At 49.0% G+C, this 24,530-nt stretch overlaps 1 protein-coding gene across 1 annotated transcript in view; it reads right to left on the bottom strand.

Moving 5' to 3' along the window:
* Window positions 1-24,530, bottom strand: part of REEP1 (receptor accessory protein 1) — a 50,321-nt gene that overhangs the window by 24,897 nt on the left and 894 nt on the right. Inside the window, exons 3-6 of the mRNA XM_014532858.1 lie at window positions 23,586-23,658; window positions 13,639-13,715; window positions 12,672-12,792; window positions 9,192-9,305 (exon numbers count right to left, since the gene is read on the bottom strand). Coding sequence (XP_014388344.1) covers window positions 9,192-9,305; window positions 12,672-12,792; window positions 13,639-13,715; window positions 23,586-23,658 — 385 coding nt within the window. The remainder of the gene's footprint in view (window positions 1-9,191; window positions 9,306-12,671; window positions 12,793-13,638; window positions 13,716-23,585; window positions 23,659-24,530) is intronic.

Here is a 24,530-nt window from a genome sequence, read left to right as displayed (position 1 = left end):
GTAGGAAACAGTGATGTTTACAAAGCTCTGTGGGAAGCTCTGCAGAGAAACAAAATGAATATGAAACATGATATGTCACTCACTCATTCATTCACTCACTCATTCACTCACTAATTTATTCATTCATTCACTCACTCATTCACTCATTTATTTGTAGGAAACAGTGATGTTTACAAAGCTCTGTGGGAAGCTCTGCAGAGAAACAAAATGAATATGAAACATGATATGGTTCCTACTCCCACGGAGCTCACAGTGTAGCTGGGGCATCAGGACATAAATGCACACAAATCCGGCAAATGACAAAGATGACCAGGTGCATGACGGAAATCAGGGGAGGGAGAGACGCAGTTGGTTGAAACGCCCCTGGAGAGGCCTCATACAGGAACTCAAGCTTGAGCACGGCAAGGACTGCATGGTCAGACAGAAAGGGAAGGAGACTGTGGCTGGTGAGTGGTGTGGCCAAGACGGGAGTGGAAAGCCGAGGAGCACGTGGGAAACGGGGACTGGACCAGTCTGAGAAGAGGGTCTGAGGCCAGTGAGGAATGAGAGAGAGGCCTGGGAAACGTGTACTGGGCTGCCTACGTGTGAGCTCTGATGAGAGCCTGCTGAAGGTTCTGAGCAGTGAGCGCTGTGAAGGAAGCAGGCCTTTAGAATGAGAACATCCTGGAGGCACCGTGTAGCCTACCATGTGGCGCACCCGGAGAGCTGCCGAGACCTGCTCTCTCCTCCTCCCTCAGGCTGTGGCGGAGCACAGGGATGTCTGGAAGCAAGACTGTTTCCTAGCCTCCCTTCTGGGAAATGCCCTGAATGGGAGATGAACCGCTGAGAGGCGGCTGGTTTGGAACAGGCTGGACACAGGGGCTGAGAGAAGGGCCGCTGAGCTCAGCAGCAGGGCCAGGAGGTGAGGCAGGGCTGTGCTGAATAATGATACGCAGAGATGAGTTAGGTCCCTGGAAACCAGACCAGGGCCTGGTCACCGGAGGCAGGCCAGCACCCAGGTGCTGGGATTTCGGGGCTATCCCTGCCCTTGCAGGTAGATGCCCCCCACTGAGGTGAACTGTCTCAGCTGGGAGCTTCGCCTGCTCCATGCTTCCTCCTGGGAGAGGAGGCCCTGGGGGAGGTTAACGGCCAGCAGAGCTCTTCATTGCAGGGAAAGGTGGCACTGCACCTGCTGGGAGGGACATGAGAGGGAAGGAAGGACTGAGAGAGCATCCACCAGGTGAGCTTGCTCGGCTGTCAGTGCAAGTGGAGCTGTGGTGAGACTTACACACGTGCCCGCGTTATCCTCGGGGCTGAAGAACCGGATCTCATGGTAACAGGTGCATGCGGCCCACATCCCTTTACCTGGTATGGACCCCCTCCTGCACTGAAGTGTTGCCCCAGCCTCGCCTTGAGGCCAAGAGGGGGCCGCCTTGGCAGCACTTGCTGGCTGGCTTTGCATATTAACGCACCTTCTTAAAGGCCTTCTGACCATTTTATTGACATAAAATGGTCAGAAGGCAGGCAGCCAACCTGGAAAGTATCCAGGGCTGTGGCTGACTCTAAATTCTCAGGGGCAGATCAGGCCCTCAGCTCAGGTCTTCGGGGCCTGGTGGTGTGACCTAAGTAGAAAATGGTCAGGGGCCATCAGTCCAGCGTGTGTGGAGGGGAGTGGGGTCAGGGGTGCTCAGAGAGATGCAAGGAATGCTGGACTAGAAACTAGAGATTCTCGCCCTGGCCCAGCTCGGCTGTATGACCTTGGGCAAGCCACTCCACATCCCGCCTCCGCGTCCTCCCCTGTGAAGCACGGGCTACAGAAGATGGCATCTAGGTGCCTTCCTGCCCTAGCAACCACGGTCTGCCTGTCGTTCTCTCCTGGGGCAGGAGGGGACAGGAGGGGGAGGGAAGGGGGCAGGTGCTCATGTGTAGAAAGCTGCCCCACGGGGACCCACTCACCTCGAGGGTGAGGCGGAGAAAGAAGCCGCTGCATGGGAAGTCGGGCCCAGAGCCAGGAGGGACCAAGCCCAGGGCAGGAGAGTGCTTGCCCAGGGAGACACGGCACCGGCAGGGCAGACCGGGACAGAGAAGAGAGGCTAGATCAGCCGTGGGCAAACTACGGCCCGCGGGCCGGATCCGGCCCATTTGAAATGAATAAAACTAAAAAAAAAAAAAAAGACCGTACCCTTTTATGTAATGATGTTTACTTTGAATTTATATTAGTTCACACAAACACTCCATCCATGCTTTTGTTCCGGCCCTCCGGTCCAGTTTAAGAACCCATTGTGGCCCTCGAGTCAAAAAGTTTGCCCACCCCTGGGCTAGATCCACAGAGTGGGAAACTCTCCTGAATTGCAAACACCTGCCCAATGGCAGCATCTGACTTATTTCTCTTATTCTGTCCAACAGTGAAGAGAAGACCATGATCAGCCTCAGAGAGCAAACCAACCTGAGCAGAGGGGAGTAGCAGGTAACCTTTATTAATCCCTCGGTGTGAGCGCTACCTCCTGTGAAGTCTATGTGCGTCGTCTCAGCTGACCTGGGGAGGCACCACTCTCGTGCCCATTCTGCGGGTGAAGAGGCTGAGGCTCAGGGGCTCATCAGTAAGTGGGGAGCTGGGGTTTTTAACCCCGTCTCCTTATCTCCAAAGCAACTCAATGCTAAGAACTGCTCTATGGGCCAGGACAGTCCTTCATTCCTTTAACATTTACTGACACCCACTGGGGATGATAAGGCACGAATATAAATGACCACAAGAGTAAGAGAGGCCAGTTCCACCTGGAATCAGGGGAGGTTTTGTGAGGCAGCAGCATCTGACCTTGAAGGTGGACTGAATTTCAAACAGACAGAAACTGGGGCAGATGAAGAACCAATATGAGCAGGGAAGAGAAAATTCTAGAGATAGTGCACAGTGGTGCTGTGAGGGCAGTCCAAGAGCCAAAGGTAAGGAGGGACAAGACAGGAGGCTGGGCGCGGGCTCTGACTGCACAGCCTCAAACAGGAGAGAGAGGAGCAGTCGACCACGTGGGTGGCTACTGCAATAGTCCAAGCTAGAAGGGAGGGTGAAGAGAAGAGGGAAGGGAGGAAGCAGGTGCATCAGGTGACAGCTGGTGGCCCTGGGAGGGAGGGAGAGGAGAGCCGGGGAGAAATCCTACCCAACACTCAGGGAGAGAAGTGTCAGGAAGAACAAGATGACCAAGAAGTTGCCACATCATCGAGCCAAGAAACAGCTCTACCACTCACATGTGATCCTAAAAGTGCTTCCTCAGACCCCCGAGGCTCAACCATGCTTCTCTCTTTCCTCTGACGCCCGATGCACATGGCTACATATAATCTCCACAGGTCAGCACAGAACAGAGAGGAGCGAGTGACGTCAGACCAGCACCTGTGTCTGAATTCCAGCCCTCCCTCCGCAGCGGCCTGGGATGCTGGGCTTTGTGCGTGTCCGTCCACCTGCCACCCGCCGAGTGGAGTGAGGAGAGGGGACGTTCCCAGGAGAAACATTTGGGGAAAGGGATCCAGAATGGCGGGGCGCTGAATGACAAGGGGAGTGTGGCGGAACCGCACTGGTCTGAGGTCCGGCTGGTTCCGCTGCAGCATGTTTAGGAAAGCTAAGCTGGGTGGAAGCTCATCTGTGCGGGAGGCGAGAGGGTAGGGAATACTTCCAAACTTTTTCAGCAGGTTGTCCATGACAGTTTAGATAATCTTGGTGTGTAAAACCGGTTGCCGTGGTGAATTCCAAATATTAATTTTATGGCACACGGTCTTCAGCTACAAGAGAAGGCAGCTAACTTGATGGGAGCTAGCCAGTGGCTGGACACGGCCCTCGGGGGTGAAGGGACAAGCGCGAGGCTTCCTGTCGTCCTTGGTCACTGGAGGGTGTGAAGCCACAGCAGTGAGACCCGGGGACCTGGGCCTTCTCTTCTTCCTTGAAAATACCTTCTAAGCACGCGGGAGGCTTTTGTAAAGGAAAAGCGACACCCGCCCGCTGGTGACCTGCGCACACAGGTGGTTCTGCAGGAAGAGAGCAAGGGCCAGGGCAAGTGAGTCTGCCCGGCCAGAGCCTCAATCACTGCGCTCACGACCTTCCCAGAACGAGCTTCTGGTTCCAAAAATAAAGTTACAGCAGCATTTTATTCAAACAAGAGGTTTAGCTAAAGCGGTGATGGATACGAGAGGATACGAGGGAGAGGGTTTTTAAAAAATGTTTAACCCTTTGTGCTGAGTAATTCTGAGGTCTCTTTTCTTAGAGTGATAACTGATTTGTGAACTGAGTGTTTTGTAGAATGTGTTGTATGTTTAAGACAAAATTGAGGAGGAATAAAACAATGAGTGAGACAACACTTCTCCGTGGACCTAGCTGTTCCGATGCTAGGGCTACAACCGAGACTCGGCTACCCCCTGGTGGCTGCTGGCCTTCCTGCAGGCAAAGTGCCTGAGCGGGATGGCAAGTCAGAGCCGTGGAGGTCATGGTCATGGTGCTGAAGAGAGCAGGACCAGACCAGGGAGAGGAGGAAGAAATGAAAGCTACACCACAGGGGAAGCGATAGGCTGAGTTTCCATCTCCTGTTTTCCCAGTGAACCTCATACACAGAGCCCCAAAGTGCTGAGTGGATAGCGGGGGTCCTTGTCAGGACAGAGCACTGCAGGCGAAGGGGTGAAGGCGCGGCAAAGAGAACCCAGAGGATTAACAGAGGGCGTGGAGCAGTGCTGCCAGGACAGCCAACTGCGGGGGTGAAAAGATCCACATCTGTGCCAGCCCCAGCCATGGCGCCTGCTGAGGACACGAAATGGCGTCCGAGGACTGAGGAACTGGATTTTAAGCTTACTTAAAAATAAGTAATTTGAATGTAAATAGTCAGAGGTGGCAAGTGGTCACCGCATTGAACAGAGCAGGATGGGAGAAATAAAAAAGGTTTACACTTCAAATCAATCCTCAAGGTTTAACAAGCAGCTATGCAGTACAACACTAAACAAGTGGGCACTGTTTGGTTTTTGGTTTTGTTTTGTTTTCTAAGCAAGAAAAAAGGAAAAGAATCCAGAGCCCCTCACCTCCAGAAGCTGGCAACCCAACGGGAAGTATTTGATTCTAGGGGGGAAACCCTCACACACTCTGGGGAAGAAGAATCCCTGATTCCCAGAATGCCCGCTTGACTTAGAGCCTCGGTCTTCAACACATGACTTTAATAACGGGATTGGGCCCTGACCGGTTTGGCTCAGTGGATAGAACGTCAGCCTGCAGCCTGAAGGGTCCCAGGTTTGATTCCGGCCAAGGGCATGTTCCTTGGTTGTGGGCACATCCCCAGTAGGGCCTTTGCAGGAAGCAGCTGATCGATGTTTCTCTCTTATCGATGTTTCCCTCTCTATCTATGCCGCTCTGTAAAAAATCAATAAAATATATTTAAAAATAAATAAAAATAACGGGATTGGTACCAATGCAACTGCTCTGGAGAGGGGATCCCCGGGGGCAGGAACGAAGCCTTATTTTTCAAGTTCTGAGACAAGTGGAAAGCAAGGTCGGTTTACTAGTCCTGAGACTTGGACAGGTGAAGAGACCTCAGATGTGGTTCAAGTTTCAAGGGGAACAAGGGGGCCTGGAAACCTCATGGTCTTGATCAATGGGTTTCACTGTGGTTGTTTGTGAGAGAATGTGTTTTGCTTAATAAATGAATTTCCAGAGCATTATTTTTAAAAAGGGAGAGAGATTTCCAAGTCTGGTCTCCATGAGACCTGGGGCTCCATTTCGCTGGGGGTGTAATTACAGGCTAGGAAACAGCCGATGTCCAGGAAGGAGGCAGTCAGAGACGGGACACTTAGAAGGTGCTGGAGAAGGGTGTCCCCAGGGAGGACACAGAAAAGGTACAACACTTCCAGGGACAGGGGTTCCTCCGAGGGAAGACTTGAGGTGGGATGAGGGATCATAGGCCTGAGGAGAAATTTCCCATGTGTCATTTTTTTGCTTGTTTTAGCATTTCCAGTTCTAATGTAACATTAACAATAATAAAAACTTATATTTGTACAATGATATGGTTTTAAAAAAACTTCTTCACACTTCATGGTGATGCAAACAAAAACCCTGCAAACATTCATTTTTATTTTTATTTTTTTAGTGGAAGGGTTCAGGGCTCAAAGTTATAAGGGGGAAAAAAAATTAACTGGGAGTATAGCCCAAAGCCCTTTATTTTTCCAGGTAAGCAGGGCAGTTTCCTCGGAGGGAGGATGCAAAAAAGAGCAGAAGTTAAGGGAGGGGTGACCCTCACCCAGTCACTGGTCCCAGCCTCCTTTTAATCCCTTCAAACGAAGAGTCGTTCGCTTACCTCCCACTCTCTCCTGCATCCGTGTGGCTAAGCACAGTCGGTATTGAGAGTGAGAACTGATTTGAGAGTTGAGAGTGCTTTCTGGCAAGAGACAGGCAGGGTTGGGGAGATGTAAAATGGAACCATGAGCAGGGTGACCATCAACCCCCATGTGCTTGGGACAGGCCGAGTTAAACCTGTTGTCCAGCATCATTCTCACAGCACCCCTTCCACTCTCAGATGTGTCCTGGTTTGGACATTAAATTGCATGGTCATCCTAGCCATGGGTGACTAGGCAGGGTGTCTTTTTAAAAAATACGTTTTTATTGATTTCAGAGAGGAAGGCAGAGGGAGAGAGAGATACAAACATCAATGATGAAAGAGATTCATTGATCGGCTGCCTTCTGCACGCCCCCCACTGGGGCTTGAGCCGAAACCCAGGCATGTGCCCTGACCGAGAATCAACCTGACCTCCTGGTTCACAGGTCCAAGCTCAACCACTGATTGCTCTGCCTCTTCCCCTGGGGGAACCAACAGGGTTGTTCAGCTTGGCTTTCTCATTCTCAAGGTTAATGCTCCTAAGGAGCGAAGTGCGCATCCCAGGAATGTTAAAGAGGCTCAGGGTTTTAACCCGAGTCACCTGGGCATTTATGGTTCTGGATGGGGCCTCAGGCAGTGACCCACACAGAGCTGGCTGTTTAAAAACTCATCTGGGGAAGTTGTTAAAAATAGAGATGTATGAGCCAACCGCCTGAGATTCAGATTCAGCACATCTGAGAATCTATTAAAAAATGAAAAATAAAGCTTCCCGGGTGGTATGGACAGGAAAGCTAAATTCGACCCCTTACTGAGTCTTTGTCCTTTGACCCCTGCCTGGAGTGATGCATTGTTGCTATGGAAACCATTGATGTGCCCCTCAGCCAAATTGGAGTTTACTTCTTTTTTTAGCAAAAATATAAAAAGTAAACTGTTCCAAAAATCTCTTTTGGAAGAGATTTGTTTCTTCTCTCAAGACATTTCTATTTAGAGACAAAAAGCAAAGCCTCCCAAAGGCAGAAAACTTTCTCCTCTGAAGCCCAATTCTGCAGGAGGCAGGCATCCCTCACAATGTTAGTCCATCTGGAAAGAACTATGAGAGTTATTTCCTGAGACAAGTTTCCGACTGTCTGGAGCGTCCTGCAGGTTCGTTAGCTGCAGGTGCCTAGCAGGAGGCCTGGGCTCAGGGCTTCCCCAGGAGGTCAGAGTGGTCGGCGGTGACTGGCCAAGATGGTACCGAGACACTGGCAGCTCCGGTTGAGGCAGACCTGGGAAAGGGTGGCCCTACAAATTCACCATCAGAAGAGAATTTATACACAGTGGCTGAGTGGACAGGTGGCCCGTACTGAGCCACCCTGATAAATGTACCACGTTTACGGTCTGAGCTGGGTAAGGAGCAGTCACCCATCTTCCTTCAGGCTTCAGAAGCAGAGGAGGTGGGGCAGAGAGAAGAGCTGAAGGAAGGCTTCTGTAGCTTTATGTTGTAAAGTTGGCCTGATGAATTAAGAATTTAGTAATTCTGAGTTCTCTTTTCTTTCAGCTCAAAAATAAAAGCATAAAACGGTTGCATCGAAAACAGATCTTGGAATTCTTTATAAATCCTGATACGTCTCCTTGGGACACCAAAGTGGAATGTTCCCTCCAAAGATACTCACTGGGCTCCATCACCCAGCAGCAGCTACTGTACCAAGCTGGGCGAGGCCCCGGGTACCAGTGGTACAAAGTTCTGTTACAGAGGAGCCACTCCTCTGAAATGGGAACCATCCCCTTCTGGGTCTCCTTCTCTCTCCCAGCCTGTGTGTGCAGAGCTCCCTGACTTCAGGTAGAAGGTGCTTTTCAAACAGACACTCAGTCCGGGTGCTGAGTCTGTCTCCCAGAATGTTGCTAATGGGGTCACTCTGAACCAGGGCACAGAAAGTCCCGCTCAGTCTGCGGATCCAGCTGGCTGTCAGCACCCTCCGCCACACCTCCTCTCAAAGCCCCCGGAGCACCAAGATCCGCATTCATCGCCCTCTTCCGAACCCTTCCGTAGCTCTACTTCCTTCTGCCTACGAGCCCTCACATCGCCACCCAGGACCAGCTTCCTTTTGCTAGTACAACTCGCGTCCCCACACGTGGATTTGGGGCGAGGGGTAGTCACCAGGAAAACTAGGACAATCTGCTGCATTTATTCTGAGAGTAAACATCTACCCATTTAATGTTTCAGGGCTGAGCACATGCTGAGGAACTGACACAACGACAAGGAGAAAGTGATGCGAGAAGAAACCAAGAAGGAAACAGAGGACCTGCGAACAGGCTGGATGGAAGAGAGAAGTAAAGCTTACACAACAGCCCACAAGACCAGTGCTTACTTCAAACCTCCCCCACCTCTCGTTGCTGCTGTTACACGTATCCTCGCCCTCCAGGTCTGAGCCACTCAACTTCCTCTGGAGCCTGGGTCTCTCCTGGGGCTGCTGGGCCCCGAGTGTGGAGCCCATCACTCAGGGAGCCTCCGCCTGCCTAGCTTGCGTCTAGGTGACCCTCCCAGTGCACCCTGGGAAGCTGCAGAGAAGCTCTCCCTCCCTCCCATCCCTCCTCTATTTCTCCGAGGGAGGCCGGAGCTCCAAGTAATTGAGAGGGTATTGACCTGGGACCCTCAGAGGAGCTTCAGGGGCTCAGGGAACCTCTTAACATTGTGTACGTTGTGTGCGCGCGCACGCCAGCCATTTTCTGGGGGCGAGGTTCACCATTTTTTCCATTCGATTTTCAAGGGACCCCCCAAAAGGATAAGGAACCACCGACTGGTCCTCAGCTTGTCCTGTGCAGGTTGCAGGGGCGTGAGCAGGGCAAGCTGGAGGGATGGGGACGCTCATGCGGCGTGGAGATCAGGGCCCAGCACGGTACCTTGGAGGCAGCCATCACCGCCGCTGTGGCCGCCACGTTCAAGCCTCGCTTCCCGAAGTGCACAAGGGCGTCGTAACTCCGGTCCTTTGCTTGGACAAGGCAATCATCGATTTCCTGTCAAAGGAAAACAGAGACACACTGAGCGGGAGGGTTCAGACGATCTCTGTTCTTTCTCCCTTCTCCTGGGGCCTGGGCTTGGCACCTTGCCCAGTCACGATTCCCCCCGGGACTGAAGTCACGGGCACCTTGGGTGTGTGTGAGAGTAAATATGAGGGTGGAGGGGGAGAGGCAGAGGAGGTGTAGAGGAATGGAGAGGGGAATTTTGAAACACAGCCACTCACTGACTGACCCTGCTACACACAGCCACCCTCCGAGCCACGGAAGGACCCTGGGGGCAGAGAATAAAGTGTCTAACCTCAGACCTGCCACTAGTTGGCTGTCAGACCCTGGCAAGTACGCAGCCTCTACACACAGTTCTGTCTTCTGAAAAGCGGGGCAGCGATAGCACCTCCTCGGGGAGCACAGTGAGGACGGCATGAGGTCGACCTGTGAAGCGTCTGACACGGGGCGGTTTCCACCCGTGAGGACACGGAGACCTTCCTTCCCTCTGGGCGCTGGGCCCTTGCAGCTCTGAAATCCTATGACTGTATGGCTATTTCACGCTATACCCTAACAGCTCCCCATGTGTTTATCGTCGGGAGGGATTAGGACGTAGAAAGAGATAGGTGTTATTTCTGTTGATAAGGCAGATCATTTTGCAGATAATGAAATAACGGCAAAAATCAGAAGTCACCTCAGCATCATGCCCTAAGGCAGTGGTTCTCAACCTGTGGGTCGTGACCCCTTTGGGGGTCGAACGACCCTTTCACAGGGGTCGCCTAAGACCATCGGAAAATACATATATAATTACATATTGTTTTTGTGATTAATCACTATGCTTTAACTATGTTCAATTTGTAACAATGAAAATACATCCTGCATATCAGATATTTACATTATGATTCATAACAGTAGCAGAATTACAGTTATGAAGTAGCAACTTCATAATAATAAAATAATTTTATGGTTGGGGGTCACCACAACATGAGGAACTGTATTAAAGGGTCGCGGCATTAGGAAGGTTGAGAACCACTGCCCTAAGGTAAAGGTGAGGTGGGATAGAGGACAAGGTTGCCTTCGTGACTAAAACAGAGTAAAATCCTGGTTTCGTTCCCATTGGAATCCACTCTGGCTTATTCCTTCCAGTTGTGTGTGTGTGTGGAGTGGTTCTGTTTCATACAACGGCTGCTGTGTCATCACTGGCTCATTTCAGGGTCCTGTGAGACAGGGACAGTGGCCTCCGTCTCCTTTGCTGGTCAGCACATTCGTGCATGTCCTTTGCTCGGAGGTGCAGGAGGGCAGTCAACCCCTGCTCCTTCCTTGTTTGGCTTCCCCAGGAAGTCACCACAGTCAGTGTCCCTGTGACCCCGACTGCCTGGAAGTGACTCTGGGAAGTTCTTAGGAGTCAGCTGCCTTCACCTCAATGAAATCACAGTGGCAGCTGCAGGGTGAGACAGCCTTCAGGGAAAGGAAGGTAGAAGAGGAGGGATTGGATAACCAGGTCAGGAGCGGGCTCGCCACTCCTCAAAATCCACCCTGTGAGGCAAGAAGTGCCGTGTCATCGCTTCTAGAGGGATTCTCAGAGATGTCTATGTAGCCTGCTCACCCCACTGACATGTTCCCCAAAGCCTTCCCTAGAAGCCCAAAGAATTCCACTTTCATAATATCGCAGATGAACATAGAAAGCCACCAAAATGCTCCTGTTTCATGTTAAAGAAGCCTATCACATGATCAGTTTAGAAAGTCACATAATATAATTATGAATTATACAATTTGTAACCAATAATGTCACTCTAGGAATTTATTCTAAGTAAAAAAAATAAGTCAAAAGAAGAAACTAAACTCCACGCATGGTGGTGTTCACTTGGTCATTACGAAGACCAAGTAAAAATGAATTATGGTACATGCAAAAACATGCTACGATCTCAGAATACAAATACTGTACCTATGTTAAGTTATGTTGTTGTTTGGTTTTTGAGTTTTTTTGGTGCACTTAAAATTTTATTTTAAAGAAAGGTTAGAAAGACTGGTATGCATAAAAAACAAGTTATCAAACAGGTTAGTAAGACAAATCAATGTTTATTTTAATGGACTTTGCATTCATTATGGTATGAAATATTAAAAAAACAACAGAACAATCCACTGAAAGCAAATTTGACAAATTAGGTTCAGTGGAGATGTTAAACAAAAAATAATTGCATAAATAGTGACATTATCTTATAAATACCTAGAATTAAGTTACTTTTCAAAAGATATAAGCTGTAATTCTTTAATTTTTTGTTATTATTGTTAATCCTCACCTGAGGATATTTTTCCATTGATTTTTTTAGAGAGAGTGGAAAGGGGGGGGAGAGACACAGAGAGAGAAACATCAGAGTGAGAGAGACACATCGATTGGTTGCCTTCTGCACACATCCTGACCAGGGCCAGGGATCAAACTTATTTTTCCCCATCTCTGACATTAGAAAAATTTTACATTTTTATTTTAAGGATGTTTGTAAAGTACTTTGAAGCAAAACAAACACAGCAGGTAAAGATCATGAAACAAATTATGATTACTGTTCTCATGAATACTTACCAACTGGTAATTACCAAAATAACAGGTATTTCATTGATAGCATACATTTCATCATTGAACAATAAAGCAAACAGAAATTTTTATATTCCAGTCTCTATTAGAAGTTACCTGGGTAGCTACCTGGGTACAAGTCAAAGTCTTTTAACCTCTCAATGCTTCTGTTTTCCTACCTATGTTAAGTTTTAAAAGTAAATTTAATAGTCTATGTGAAAATCATGTCTGTCCGTAGCCGGTTTGGCTTAGTGGATAGAGCGTCAGCCCAGGGACCCAAAGGTCCCAGGTTTGATTCTGGTCAAGGGCATGTACCTTGGTTCTACTCACCGGCGCAGGCCCTCCAGCCTCATGCAGGAGGCAATCGATCAATATGTTTCCCTCACATTGATATTTCTGTCTTTCCCTCTCTCTCCCACTCTCTCTAAGTCAATGGAAAAATATCCTCGGGTAAGGATTAAAAAACAAGCAAAAAAACCAAAAATCATGTCTGCAAAAGTCTGAGCATAATAAAAGGAAGGAAATTCAGTTTGGAGAGTGGAATTATGAGTGAATCTTTTCTGTCTTTTGTTTCAATTTATGAAAATGTTTTACAATAAATAATGACAAATATCTTTCTGAGAATTTCACAACTATTTCTAAACATGTCAGAAAAATAGACTTAAAAAAAAAAGACCAGACGGAACAACTTGTTGGGGATAAATAAGAGCCAATCAAGGGTCTTCGGCAATAAAATAATCTGCCCTTTTTATTTATCACTTTTCAGAGTTTTCACTTGCTGGAAGGAGTGAAAGGCAGAGCAGCATCATTACCTTTTCCTTTGAAGACAGCGTGGGATGGACAAACTTCCTGTACAGGAGGCTGGAGCCTTTTGTGTAGGGAGAGAGCAGCCAGGCTACAAAGGCTATTTTTAGTTCGTAATAGAATGGAAACCTGGAGAGAGATGAGAAATACACATTCCATTAGGTTCTGGGCAATGCTGCCCTGGGCCTGGGAAGGGCCGGACCCGGCACAGACACCTGCCCTGCCTGCACGGGGCTGCAAGGCCCAGCTCCTCCTTTCCCCACCCATGAAGGTGTACACACACATGCACACCCAGCTCGAGCCCGCGGCCTCTTCTGACAGCTGGTTTGTGTTTTCTTTTGTTGCCAAAGCAAGCCAGGACCCAGGTTCTCTCAGCAAACCCCACGCCATGCCTGGCAACAGCTGGCACCCCTGCCCGGCTGCGCTCATTCCTGTTGGAGCCAGTGCTCCAGCCCCAGCCTGCAGGCTCAGGCCACACGGGTGCCACTCACCCAGACACTGTCACTGGCGGCCAAGAAGGCACACGCACCTGCAGGATGTCCAGCGGGGCGGAGCAGACAACGAATCTTTTATGAGAAAAAAGCCTCCCCTCCGTGGCAGTCTCCTCAGCCCCAAAAGATGGAGGGACAGGAGCCTAAGTCTTGTCAGGAAAGAGGGTGCTACTCACCCTTCTCCAGTCAAGGGCAGGCAAACAGAGCTCATCTTTTTGGTGCCCAAAGAAAGAAGTGTTTAGGGCACAGGTAACATACAATTCTGGAGTCTGAATCCTGCACACCATTCACTTATTCACCCCATAAGCAGACAGGATTTCCATTCAGCAAGACTGAAATGCCGATATTCCTGGGAAAGAGTTCATAAGACAAACACTATCCCCCCTGATGTTCCCGAGAAGGAGCAGGAAGACAGCAGGAGGCCAGCCAGCGCCAGAAGAGAACATTGTTAGGAGGGAAAAGTCCCAATTCTTGGAGTACTTACCAACAAAGGAAGATGTCGGTGAATGTCTCTGCTGTGGTGAAAAGTGCAAATATAATCCAGTACATCATCCATTTGACCTGTTGAACGAAAAAGTAACAAAAGCTAGTAGAGAAGGTCAAGGGTGAATGGCTGCCCAACATCGAGAAGAAAAGGCCCAGATGTTGGGGCACGTCCAGGCAGTGCTGCTGCATGTCTATCCCACTCCCCCCATCCTTCCCAAGCTCATGTCTAGCTCCACTCCAAACCTTGGGGCTGGAGGCAAACAGGCTGTTTCCACAATTGACCCAGGCTCAAGGTCAAGGTGGACCCTAGGTGACCTTCACTAGCCCTCAGGTGAGCCAGGGAGGCCTGTGGACCAGGAGTGGCTCAGGATTCACTCAGGTAATTTTTCCAAGTAAACTTTCCAGGCCTTCACAGAGACACACCCGGGAATGAACTGTAGCAAGGCCAGTCTCTCTGGGATGGAGTGGTGATAATCCTCACTGGCCACCTAAGATTCTCTCCTGTGAGAAACCCCTCATCCCCAGCCTCTTGCAGAAACTAGATCTTTTTTAAAATCTCTCCCACATGAGCATCCATTCCATTTCCACTGACTCTCACCCTGAGTTGAGGTCGTGGTCCCCTCTCTCCCATTTCCCTTGTCTCTAGGCTTTCCCCTCCCCAACCCATCCTACAAACCAGCGGTCACCAACCTTTCGGACCTCACGGACCACCAATGGTCCATGGACCACCGGTTGGCGACTGCTGCTACAAACCATCCCCATCCTAGTCTTCCAAAAGCATGAACTCATCAGACTACCACCATCTTTTGCTTGGTGTCTCTACCTCTGCCTCCTTCCCAATCTGTCCTCCATATTCCAGTCAGAATGATCTTGTTAAATCCAAACTTGATGATTCTCCTTCCAAGCTTTTAAAGTCTTCAATGGTCCCTTACTGTTAAGATAAATCCCAAATTCCTTAAAATGTTATAAACGTCCTTGCATGAACTGGACCCTAATTACCTCCGTAGAAAGCCCTCCGTCTCACCCACACTTGCTTGAATTTTCCACTCGTTATAATGAACCTGAACAGGGCATCTTCCTTTGCCTCCATATTTCAGCCCTCAGATCTCAGCCCAAAGGGCATTTCCTCTAGGAAGTGTCCAAAGTTGGGGTAAGTGCACTTTCCTTTTTCTCTCCCACAGTGTCATACATGCTCCCGTCGTAACACTGAACATTCTGCTTTGAAAGCACCTGCTTATCGCTATGCTTTTCTTACTAGATTGTAAGTTCCCTGAGAGTGGAAGCCAGTTATTTTTGCACACCACTGTAGCTCTCGTACCCCAAACAGCTCCTGGCAGATAGTATGTACTCAGTGAGTATGTCTTGAATGACTGGATTAGAATGTTGGCATTGTCAATGGGAAAGAAAGGATGGTTTTAAAAAGACTGAGAATAATATATGCTTTGGGAAATACTGGCCTACGTGGCTTTTTGGGAAGAAAATAGAGAATTAGGATGGTTTCAAAGTAACAGATGCTCCCCACGAGTACCGGCTGAATAGATGATGGGTATACATGGGAGGAAAGGGGCCTGTTGAAGTCGGGGCATGGTGTGACATGGAGCCACTCACACCAGCAAGGAAGTAAACAAAGCGTCAATTTAGGGAGAAGATGCTGAGCTCCAAGAACCCGAGGGCAGTCTGAGGGCCCAGGAGACATCCAAGAAGCATGCCCAATAGGCCTCTGGAGCCGAAACCGGTTTGGCTCAGTGGGTAGAGCGTCGGCCTGCGGACTGAAGGGTCCCGGGTTCGATTCCGGTCAAGGGCATGTGCCTGGGTTGCGGGCACATCCCCAGTGGGAGATGTGCAGGAGGCAGCTGATCGATGTTTCTCTCTCATCGATGTTTCTAACTCTCTATCTCTCTCCCTTCCTCTCTGTAAAAAATCAATAAAATATATTTTAAAAAAAATAGGCCTCTGGAAAGGCAAGACCAAATCTCAGGAGGGAGAGTGGGGCCATGGCCAAAGATGAAGGAGGCATAGGGGTGAGGGGGCTTGAAGTGTTAGCCTGAAGAAGTTTCCATCATGAACCCCTTCTCCTTAAAATGCTTTCATGCGGAAAGGACGGTGTGAGAATGATTCACTGAGTCTCAAAAGGTAAATGGAATACTGGTGGTTCAGAGATGGAAACCATAAATAAACTACCAGGAAATGTTTTCCCCCATCAAACCACAGAGTAACCAAATGATGGCTATTTTTTCCAAGGTATGAAAGAGAAGTTGCCAGGTTTGAGGGATTCTATCCAAAATTCCCTGCAAGACATGGAGAGCATGGGCAGGACGGCGTCCAGAAGAGAGAGAGGGAGCTATGGCCAATTTGAGAGGTGATGACCAGGAGCAACTCTGGAATGAAGAGTTGACAGCAGGGCTAGGGAGGACCCAACAGTGAGGACATAGGAGAAGCTGTGATCCTAGGTCATAGCAGGAGGGTGGGAAGCAGAGCCTAGAGACCTTCCATGAGCCACAGAGATGGGCTGAGACACCAGGACCCATCACTAAGCCTCCAGGGCTCCTGGCAGCCTGCAAGAGCCCGCCCCATGGGCTGTGCAGGCAGCAGGCTTAGCCACCTCTGTAGCCTCACCTCACCCTTGGGTCCTCCCCTACATCAGTCACCCTATTTCCTGAGTATGTCACACTCCCTCTTGCATCTGGACCCCGCTCCGGCCTCCCAGGGCACTCCCTATGCCTAATGACCGAGAAAGCAACGATTAGAGCCTGGTTTACAGCTGCCTGGGCACCATCTGCTGGCAGGAGCTCACAGTGGACAGCTGCATAGCCCGGTGGCCCTGAGAGAATGAGGAAGTGAAATTCCCTCACAGGCAGAACTCTGAGCAGCGCACTGGGCCTGGAAGGAGCAATGTCCTGAAGTAATGCACCTACACTGCCACCAGGTGTATGAACTATTTTCTTATTTTCTGTACTCTTTGATGTTTGGCATCGGAGGCCTTGCTGATTACGGAGAGACTTCCCTCCCCAGGACCAGACAATTCTTAGAAAGAGAAAAAGACGTGCCCCAGGGTGGACTTTTCATATGCAAACTCACCAATCCAGAGCCCATAGGAGTGCTCACAGGTGGGCCAATATTCCCCAGCCCTAATAACCCCAGGCCAGGTACCAAGGCAACTAGGGCAGCCCCCACACCCCACACCTGCTGAAATTATTCCAGCTAGCCAACCCTAAACCTGACTACCCTGCCCTACCTGACTTCCCTGCAGAAACCAGCAGAGGTTGTGGCCCACCTGCTCTGGCCCTGGAGGTGTGCTGGGCCTCCCACCTTTAAGGAGCTGTGAGTAAAAACGTCTTTCTTCATGACAGTCATTTCTGTGTCTGCATGCCTCACCATCCCCGATTAAAGCAAATCCTAAGTACATTTTAAAATACAAGGTAAGGATCTGGCAATACCATGAGGTACATGGAAGGATGGCTGAGACTGGTACTGGGCCGTGATCACATTTTGGAACGATGTGGATGGACCCCCAGATTGCAGACATCTGGGAAAAGCCTGTGCCTGACCAGCACCATCGGAATCAAGGAGGAGCTGGTGAGAAATACAGAATCTCAGGCCCCACCTGAGACCCTACGGATCAGCATCTGTATTTAATGAAATCCTCTGTTCATTCGAACTCATGTTAAAGTTTGAGATTCACTGGTCATGTTACAGCATAGCAAGAAGCTAGGGACATTCCAGGGCAGGAGGAATAGGGAAACTGAGACAAGAAAATTAAACAAGGCCAAGCAGTTTGGACAGCTTGCAGCTGGTTTGTAAATAATAAGCCATTATCTTCCCCAAACCAAAGACACTTGAGAGCAAATGGTTAAAAACCTCTCTAGGTAGAGAAAGCAGGAAAGGAGAGGGGAAGCGGGGAGGAAAAAAGAGCAGTTTATTTCACTCCCTAAACAGAAAAGCTATCAGTCTTGGGGCTTGGCAAGATAAAACTGCCAGGTGCTTCCCACAAATTCTGGGAAAGCCACAACAAAGTGAAAGGGGGACCTTGAAAACTCATCTGTACCCAAGATACTCAGCAGAGAGATTTATAATCTATAGACAGAAAAATATATAAGGCAGAAACCTCCACCCCACTCACTCCTCAGATTAGCTAAGAGAGCCCATCCACACTTTTTTGCTGGATGATTGCTTGCCTTGTTCCTTTAATAAATTTGTATGTTTTACTTTCTTAATAAATTCACTTGAACACAACACAATGACCTGGAGTCACTTGTTTGGATTCATTTATATGAGCAGATAAGAACTGCGATGGGACAGCCTCCCCCTCTGACTCAGGGGGCTGTCGGGTAACTTACACCTCTGGTGTCTGTGAGAGGTGCCGTAACAGTCTGACTCACAGCCTTTCTGCTTCTCAACCCTAAACTTCCGAGTTCTACTTTTTAATAATTTTAGGCGCTTCTAGCAGGGATACAATCGGTTCCAATGAAATAGAAGCAGAGACTAGACCAGTGATGGTGAACCTATGACACGCGTGTCAGAGGTGACATGTGAACTCATTTTTTTGGTTGATTTTTCTTTGTTAAATGGCATTGAAATATATAAAATAAATATCAAAAATATAAGTCTTTGTTTTACTATGGTTGCAAATATCAAAAAATTTCCCCGCGGGCCGTAGTTTGCCCACGGCTGGCCTGGAGGATAGGCGCTTCTAGCAGGGATACAATTGGTTCCAATGAAATAGAAGCAGAGACTAGAACAGTGATGGTGAACCTATGACACGCGTGTCAGAGGTGACACGTGAACTCATTTTTTTGGTTGATTTTTCTTTGTTAAATGGCATTGAAATATATAAAATAAATATCAAAAATATAAGTCTTTGTTTTACTATGGTTGCAAATATCAAAAAATTTCTATATGTGACACAGCACCAGAGTTAAGTTAGGGTTTTTCAAAATGCTGACAAGCCGAGCTCAAAAGGTTCGCCATCACTGCCCTAGACAGTCACCTGACCACTTCAGGACCACCATGCCACTCGGAAGTGGGTAATAAAGGGACTCAGGGGCTTCGACAGGGTGACTGATCCTGATGGTCAGGGGAACCAGGGTTGCTGCTACACAATGTGCAGGGGAGGAAGTTAACGGTCCTGGGGGATCTCCGACTACAGTCTCACTCAGAGGTAAAAGTCAATGACTCACAGAGGCAGGATTACTAAGGCCTCATGTTCCTCAGGAATGAAGATTCAGGCCACACCCTGGATAAGGAAGCTCTAACTCAGTGGTTCTCAACCTTCTGGCCCTTTAAATACAGTTCCTCATGTTGTGACCCAACCATAAAATTATTTTCGTTGCTACTTCATAACTGTAATGTTGCTACTGTTATGAATCGTAATGTAAATATCTGATATGCAGGATGGTCTTAGGCGACCCTTGTGAAAGGGTCGTTCGACCCACAGGTTGAGAACCGCTGCTTAATGAACCAAAGCTCTGACCGGAGGCAAAGGGAGCATGCATTAGATGGTGGAAGAAGGAAGCAAAGGAAAAAATGCTGGATGTACGATGGAACTGCCCAGAGCAGTGGTCGGCAAACTGCGGCTCGCGAGCCACATGCGGCTCTTTGGCCCCTTGAGTGTGGCCACGAAGTTTCAATCGCACTGTACGTGCACGCCCGCACGTGGTATTTTGTGGAAGAGCCACACTCAAGGGGCCGCAGTTTGCCACCTTCTGAATTACCCTGGTCCCACAGGTGTCATGTTTTTCCATGTCTTTTGAGCTAGTTTACAACTTTGATTTCCACATTTGCCCAAGAAATCAGTTGAATATTTTAAAATAATTCATTTCATCACTCCTGATTGGTTATGTGTCTGCTCTTTGGAATCTCCTTTGATGTGTTTTTAGCAGCTTACTGGTTCCCTCATTAATTAATGAGTTACGTCAAATTTTTACACGTGTTAATTTTATATTTGTACAAGAGTCGTGATTTTATCCTTTAAAGATTATCTTTTAACAAAAGACATAAACACAAGTTATGAACTTATGACCACTTGCATGACTAAGGACTGTAGCTTCTACCAATATTTTCTTCATTTTTTTGTTATGTATAGATTTAAATATTTTAACTAATTTTATTTATTCTCCTTCTCCCCCTAATAGAGTATATGGGTGGTTCACTCGATCATTTAATTTTTTAGAGTGCTGAATATTAAGATTAGGTCCTGTCAGAGCCAGAGGAAGCGAGGTACTGGACCTGCAGCTGGACTCAGCTGAAGAAATTTGGATCTAACAAGTAAATGAGTTGCACAGAATTCTTGTTGGAAGGTTTTTTTAAAAGCCAAAACCTGGGTAAAGGAGTGGATGTCAATGTTGGGCAACCAAACAAGTAACTGTAATGGAAATATATATATTGTATATGTGTGTATATATGTATATACATATATACACACACACACACTGTATATATACAGTCATATTATATACTGTATTTTAATTTCATTAAACATCATAAATTTTATTGAATATAATTATATGTAACATGTAAAAAATATATGTTTATTACCAGTATCCAAAGCCTTCTAATTTTGAGATTGTCTTTTTGGGCAGCAAGGCCTATTATCCAGGCTTGGAAAAAATCAAATGCCCCTAGCCAGGGTTTTGAATCTTCACCGACTGTTCCAAAGGCACAGGCAGCTGGAAGCCAGTGTCCACGGTGATGATACTGGCAGCAGCTTCCTAACCAGACCTTCCCTGTGGCATAAGCTGACCTGTCACCAGGTTTCTGGGATCCTCCCCAATTTGAGTATCTTCCCCCCAGCCTTCTAGTTTGTCCTAGGAATTCCCAAATAACCATAAGTTCCTTTCTGTTTAAGTGCAGTGCGTTTGGAAAGACATAAGAAGCTATGAATGTTGAGAGCAGTGTTTCTCAAACGGAGGATCCTATAAAAGGTCTGATTTTCATTCCGGAAGTCTGGGCAGGACGCGAGAGTCTTCGTTTCTAACAAGATCGCAGGTGATGTTACTCATTCTAGTCCACAGGCCACACTGAGCATGGGACGGAGAGCACTCAATGCTTGTAGAGAAGAGGCTGGAGAGTAGGGACGAGCAAGACAGAGGGTGGATAAGCCTGTATAATGGGTCCGCACTCGATGTTGCAGGCGAGAAGCAGTCATTCAAGAATCCAGGGGGAGTAAATGAGTATTCCTACTGTTCAAAGGCTTCTAGAAGTTATATAGAGTCTATATTATAGACAACAGAATGTGAGACGAGGGACAGGAGGCAGGAGAGCCAATTAGGGAGTGTGGTAGGCAAAACACTAGCCCCTGCCCGCCCCCAAATGATGTCCTCATCCTCGTCTCCAGAACCCATGAATATGTCTACGGCAAATGGGCCTTTGCAGAGTCGTTAAGCTAAGAACTTTCAGATGGGAGACCGTCCTGGACTATCAGGTGGCCCACTGTGTCCCATGAGTACTTCAAGGCGGAGACCCTGACCCGGCGGTGGCCACAGGGAGATGTGACTATGGAAGGATGTTCAGGGATGAATCACTGTTGACTTGAAAGAGGGAGAAAGAGGCTCCAGCCCAGGAATGCAGGTGACCCGCCTCCAAGAACTGAAAAAGGCAAGGAAGTGGATTCTCCCCTAGAGCCTTGCCTGTGTTAAGCCCCTAAATTCATGGTCATGTGTTACAGGAGCAATAAAAACTAGCAGAGGAGGCTACTGCAACATTCCAGGGAGGAAATGATGACAACCTTGCTTAAGAGAGTGGCTACAGAAACGGAGAGACCTGGTCTGACAGATTATTAGGGGACTAGGGACGTCGTCACCAATCAGGTGTGTGCATGGCTGGGTGGTGAGGGAGAGGCAGGTACAAGGAAATTCCCAGGTTTCTCTCCTGGACAAATGGATCCATGGTCAAAAGGAGAAGAGAAGCGAGTGTACACGTGTGAGCGTGCCAGTCTCCCTAACACTATTGAGCTCCTTTCTTCCAATTCCATTTTTACCAAGAAACCGTCTCATCTTTATTCTCAAGCTTTCCTTTCGGGAAAAACACGTGTTCACCAGCCAACACACACAGCTGCTCTGCTTGTCAGTTATATGTTTCACTCTAAATTTATGAATTGCCCTTCTAGTGACAAACCGGGCTCCTGTGAGATTGGTCAGAGCAAAACAGTTTACCAGGCTTTGATCTCTCCCTGAAGAGCGGACAGAGCTGAGTTTCTGCCCCTGCAAAGCAGAAGGTCAGGCCTTGAACCACGGTGGCCCCAGCTTTGCCTCCTCACCTGGCACAGCTGCCCGGCGCCCTGGGCTGGAAGGGAGACCTGGAAGAGGCTGCCTCGTGCTTCCCCCCTGTGCCAGGTCAACGGAGACTCATGAGGTTCTGTGCTTATAACTTAACAGCTATTTACAGCTCACGCTCAGAGATTCCCAGTCTCTGGGGAGAACCCACCTCTGTCTGGACCCCCGGCTTAGTAGCAAAGGCAAGCTTGGGCGAGCAATTCTAGGAAACCGAGAGGGGAGGGTGGTCAATTCTGGTTGCAGTTGACTGGGAGGTGGCTGGTTTCATCATAAAGATGTCCTGGGGCAGTGGCCGGCAAACCGTGGCTCACGAGTCACATGCGGCTCTTTGGCCTCTTGAGTGTGGCTCTTCCACAAAATACCACGTGTGGGTGCGCATGTACAGTGCGATTGAAACTTCGTGGCCCATGCACAGAAGTCGGTTTTCGGAAAGGAGATAGATGAGACAAGTATACAAGACGAGTGTGGATGGGAGAGTTGGAAGGGGTCGACCTCAGCGAAGGTACCTCAATCAGATTGAGGACGTTTTTAGCAAAGGCCAGTTTAGGAGTACCCTAATTAAGTTAATAACAATGTACCTACCTATATAGTTTAAGTTTAAAAAATTTGGCTCTCAAAAGAAATTTCAATCGTACTGTTGATATTTGGCTCTGTTGACTAATGAGTTTGCCAACCACTGTCCTGGGGTATCTGAGAATGGAAATGATGTTTCCAACCCTCTCTGAGTTTCCAACCCTCTTTACCTGACAAAGTTGCCAAGTGACACCTCTGAGTCACGGGGGAGAGCGAAGACCCTCTGTCCCTCATGACACTGGGGGTCAGGGTGTTGCTCTTCACCCCGCAGCTCAGGTGAAGAAAAGGAGGCTCTTGGAAGCCAGCTTCTCGCCACGCATTGCATCAAGCAAACGCCAGAGCCAGCACTTGACTTCAGGCTCTTGCTGACAAAATCCACATCCTTTATACTTGGACCTGGGTGTCTCTCCTTCCCTCAACCCAGCCCTGCAGGTCTCTGTCAGTCAGGGGTGGTCTGATGGTTCTGTCTAGAGGTGCCCAGCACATCTAGGGCCGTGACCACGGCTCCCAAATCCACTCAACAGCAATACATCCTCCAAACCAAGGAGCCCCTTCCCACGTGCTCTGCCCTCTGCTGGGTGCTGTGGGGTAATAGCTGTAGAATAATGAACAACTCCCGCCCTCTAAAAGCTTATAAAGCAACAGGGCTTACCTCCTGGGGCATCTGAATCGCAGAACTGGGGTGGGATAGAGCCCGAGTCGCAGACCCAGGAGCTGAACCGGGTCTGCTGGGCCCAGGACCCCTGCTCCTGCCCCTGGTGCTAGACTGTCTCCCAATAACAGTGCTTTCTGGTCTACACAGTGTTTTCCAGACAAAGAAACAGGCTCAGTGAGGTGAAGTCATGCATCCCAGGCCACACAGTGGCATGTGGTAGAATGGGGACCTCGGTTCCTCTCGCTGTACCCCCCTGCGTTCCCCCCTTCTGCACTCTAGTTCTAAAGAGGAAGTGTCGACGGGGAGGGGATTCCTGGGCCACACCACATAGGTCTCATGAGGAGAGCGATGAAGGGACTCCTCTGCCTGCTGCCAGTGCCCACAGCAGAGAGCGCCCACCTCCTCCCGCCCGTTCACACCCAGTTCACTCCCCAAAGTGCTACTCACATATTCTTTAATGTCCTTTGATTTCACGGCCTTGTAGGAATAATATGCAGGGTATAGGGTGCCAAATATAAGCCTGGAGGGAAGAGAGAGAGAGAGAGAAAGAGAAATGTGATTTTCATTCATGATGGGAAATGTCTGTCTTCAATGGCAGGAACTGTTCTCTCAGCTACGGAAAGTGCTGCCGTGGGCTGGACTTATGGTTTCCGAATGCCCTCAAGTCTGCTCCTGGCTGGGATGTGCTTCGGAACCTCCTGTTACAACCTACAAGGGTGATTTGGGGTCATGGAAGCCAAAAATGGGGTGAGGTGGGAAGCCAACCTGCACAGTAAGACACTGAAATTAAAGGTCAGACCTTCTTCTCCTGCTGCTAATCCCCAGATGCTCTATGAGCCTGCGGCAGGCGGCAGGCACGGTGGGCTTCCTTCACCACTGAAACCGGCTCACTAAAAGTTCCTTCTAATTTCACGCCTCTCCTGCTTGATTTCAGCATCCTGCGGCCGGAAATCAGCTTTCCAATTGCAAATCCACTCAGGCCAAGCCACACGCATCCCCACCCGCATTAACCTGCTTCTCGCTGCTCTTAAGACGAAGAAGCAAAAATAACGCCAGCGCCAGCGTGACTGTTGGGCAGCAGCTCTCACTGCCCGCGGGCAGGGCTGCACCGGGTCATTAAGGAATCTCTCAGCCCTGCCTCTAAGGGCTGCCTGGCAGAGCCCCACCTGACCTCATTCTCTCCACCTCGCACCTCCCCCCCTCCCCCCCACCAGCCTTTGCCTGGGCTGTGGTCTCCTTCTGGAATCTTCCCCCACTTCTGTGTCTGGTTCACATGCCTGTTCACCAGACCCCAGCTCCATCATGACTTGGTCACAGAAGCCTTCCCTCACCTCCAGCTGGGTCAGTTCTCCCTCTCCTCCTCCCCCCGCCCCCCGCCCCCACAGCCAAGGC

Source organism: Myotis brandtii, unplaced genomic scaffold (assembly GCF_000412655.1).
Source record: "Myotis brandtii unplaced genomic scaffold, ASM41265v1 scaffold916, whole genome shotgun sequence".
NCBI lineage: Eukaryota > Metazoa > Chordata > Mammalia > Chiroptera > Vespertilionidae > Myotis > Myotis brandtii.
This window is presented reverse-complemented; position numbering and strand designations above follow the sequence as displayed.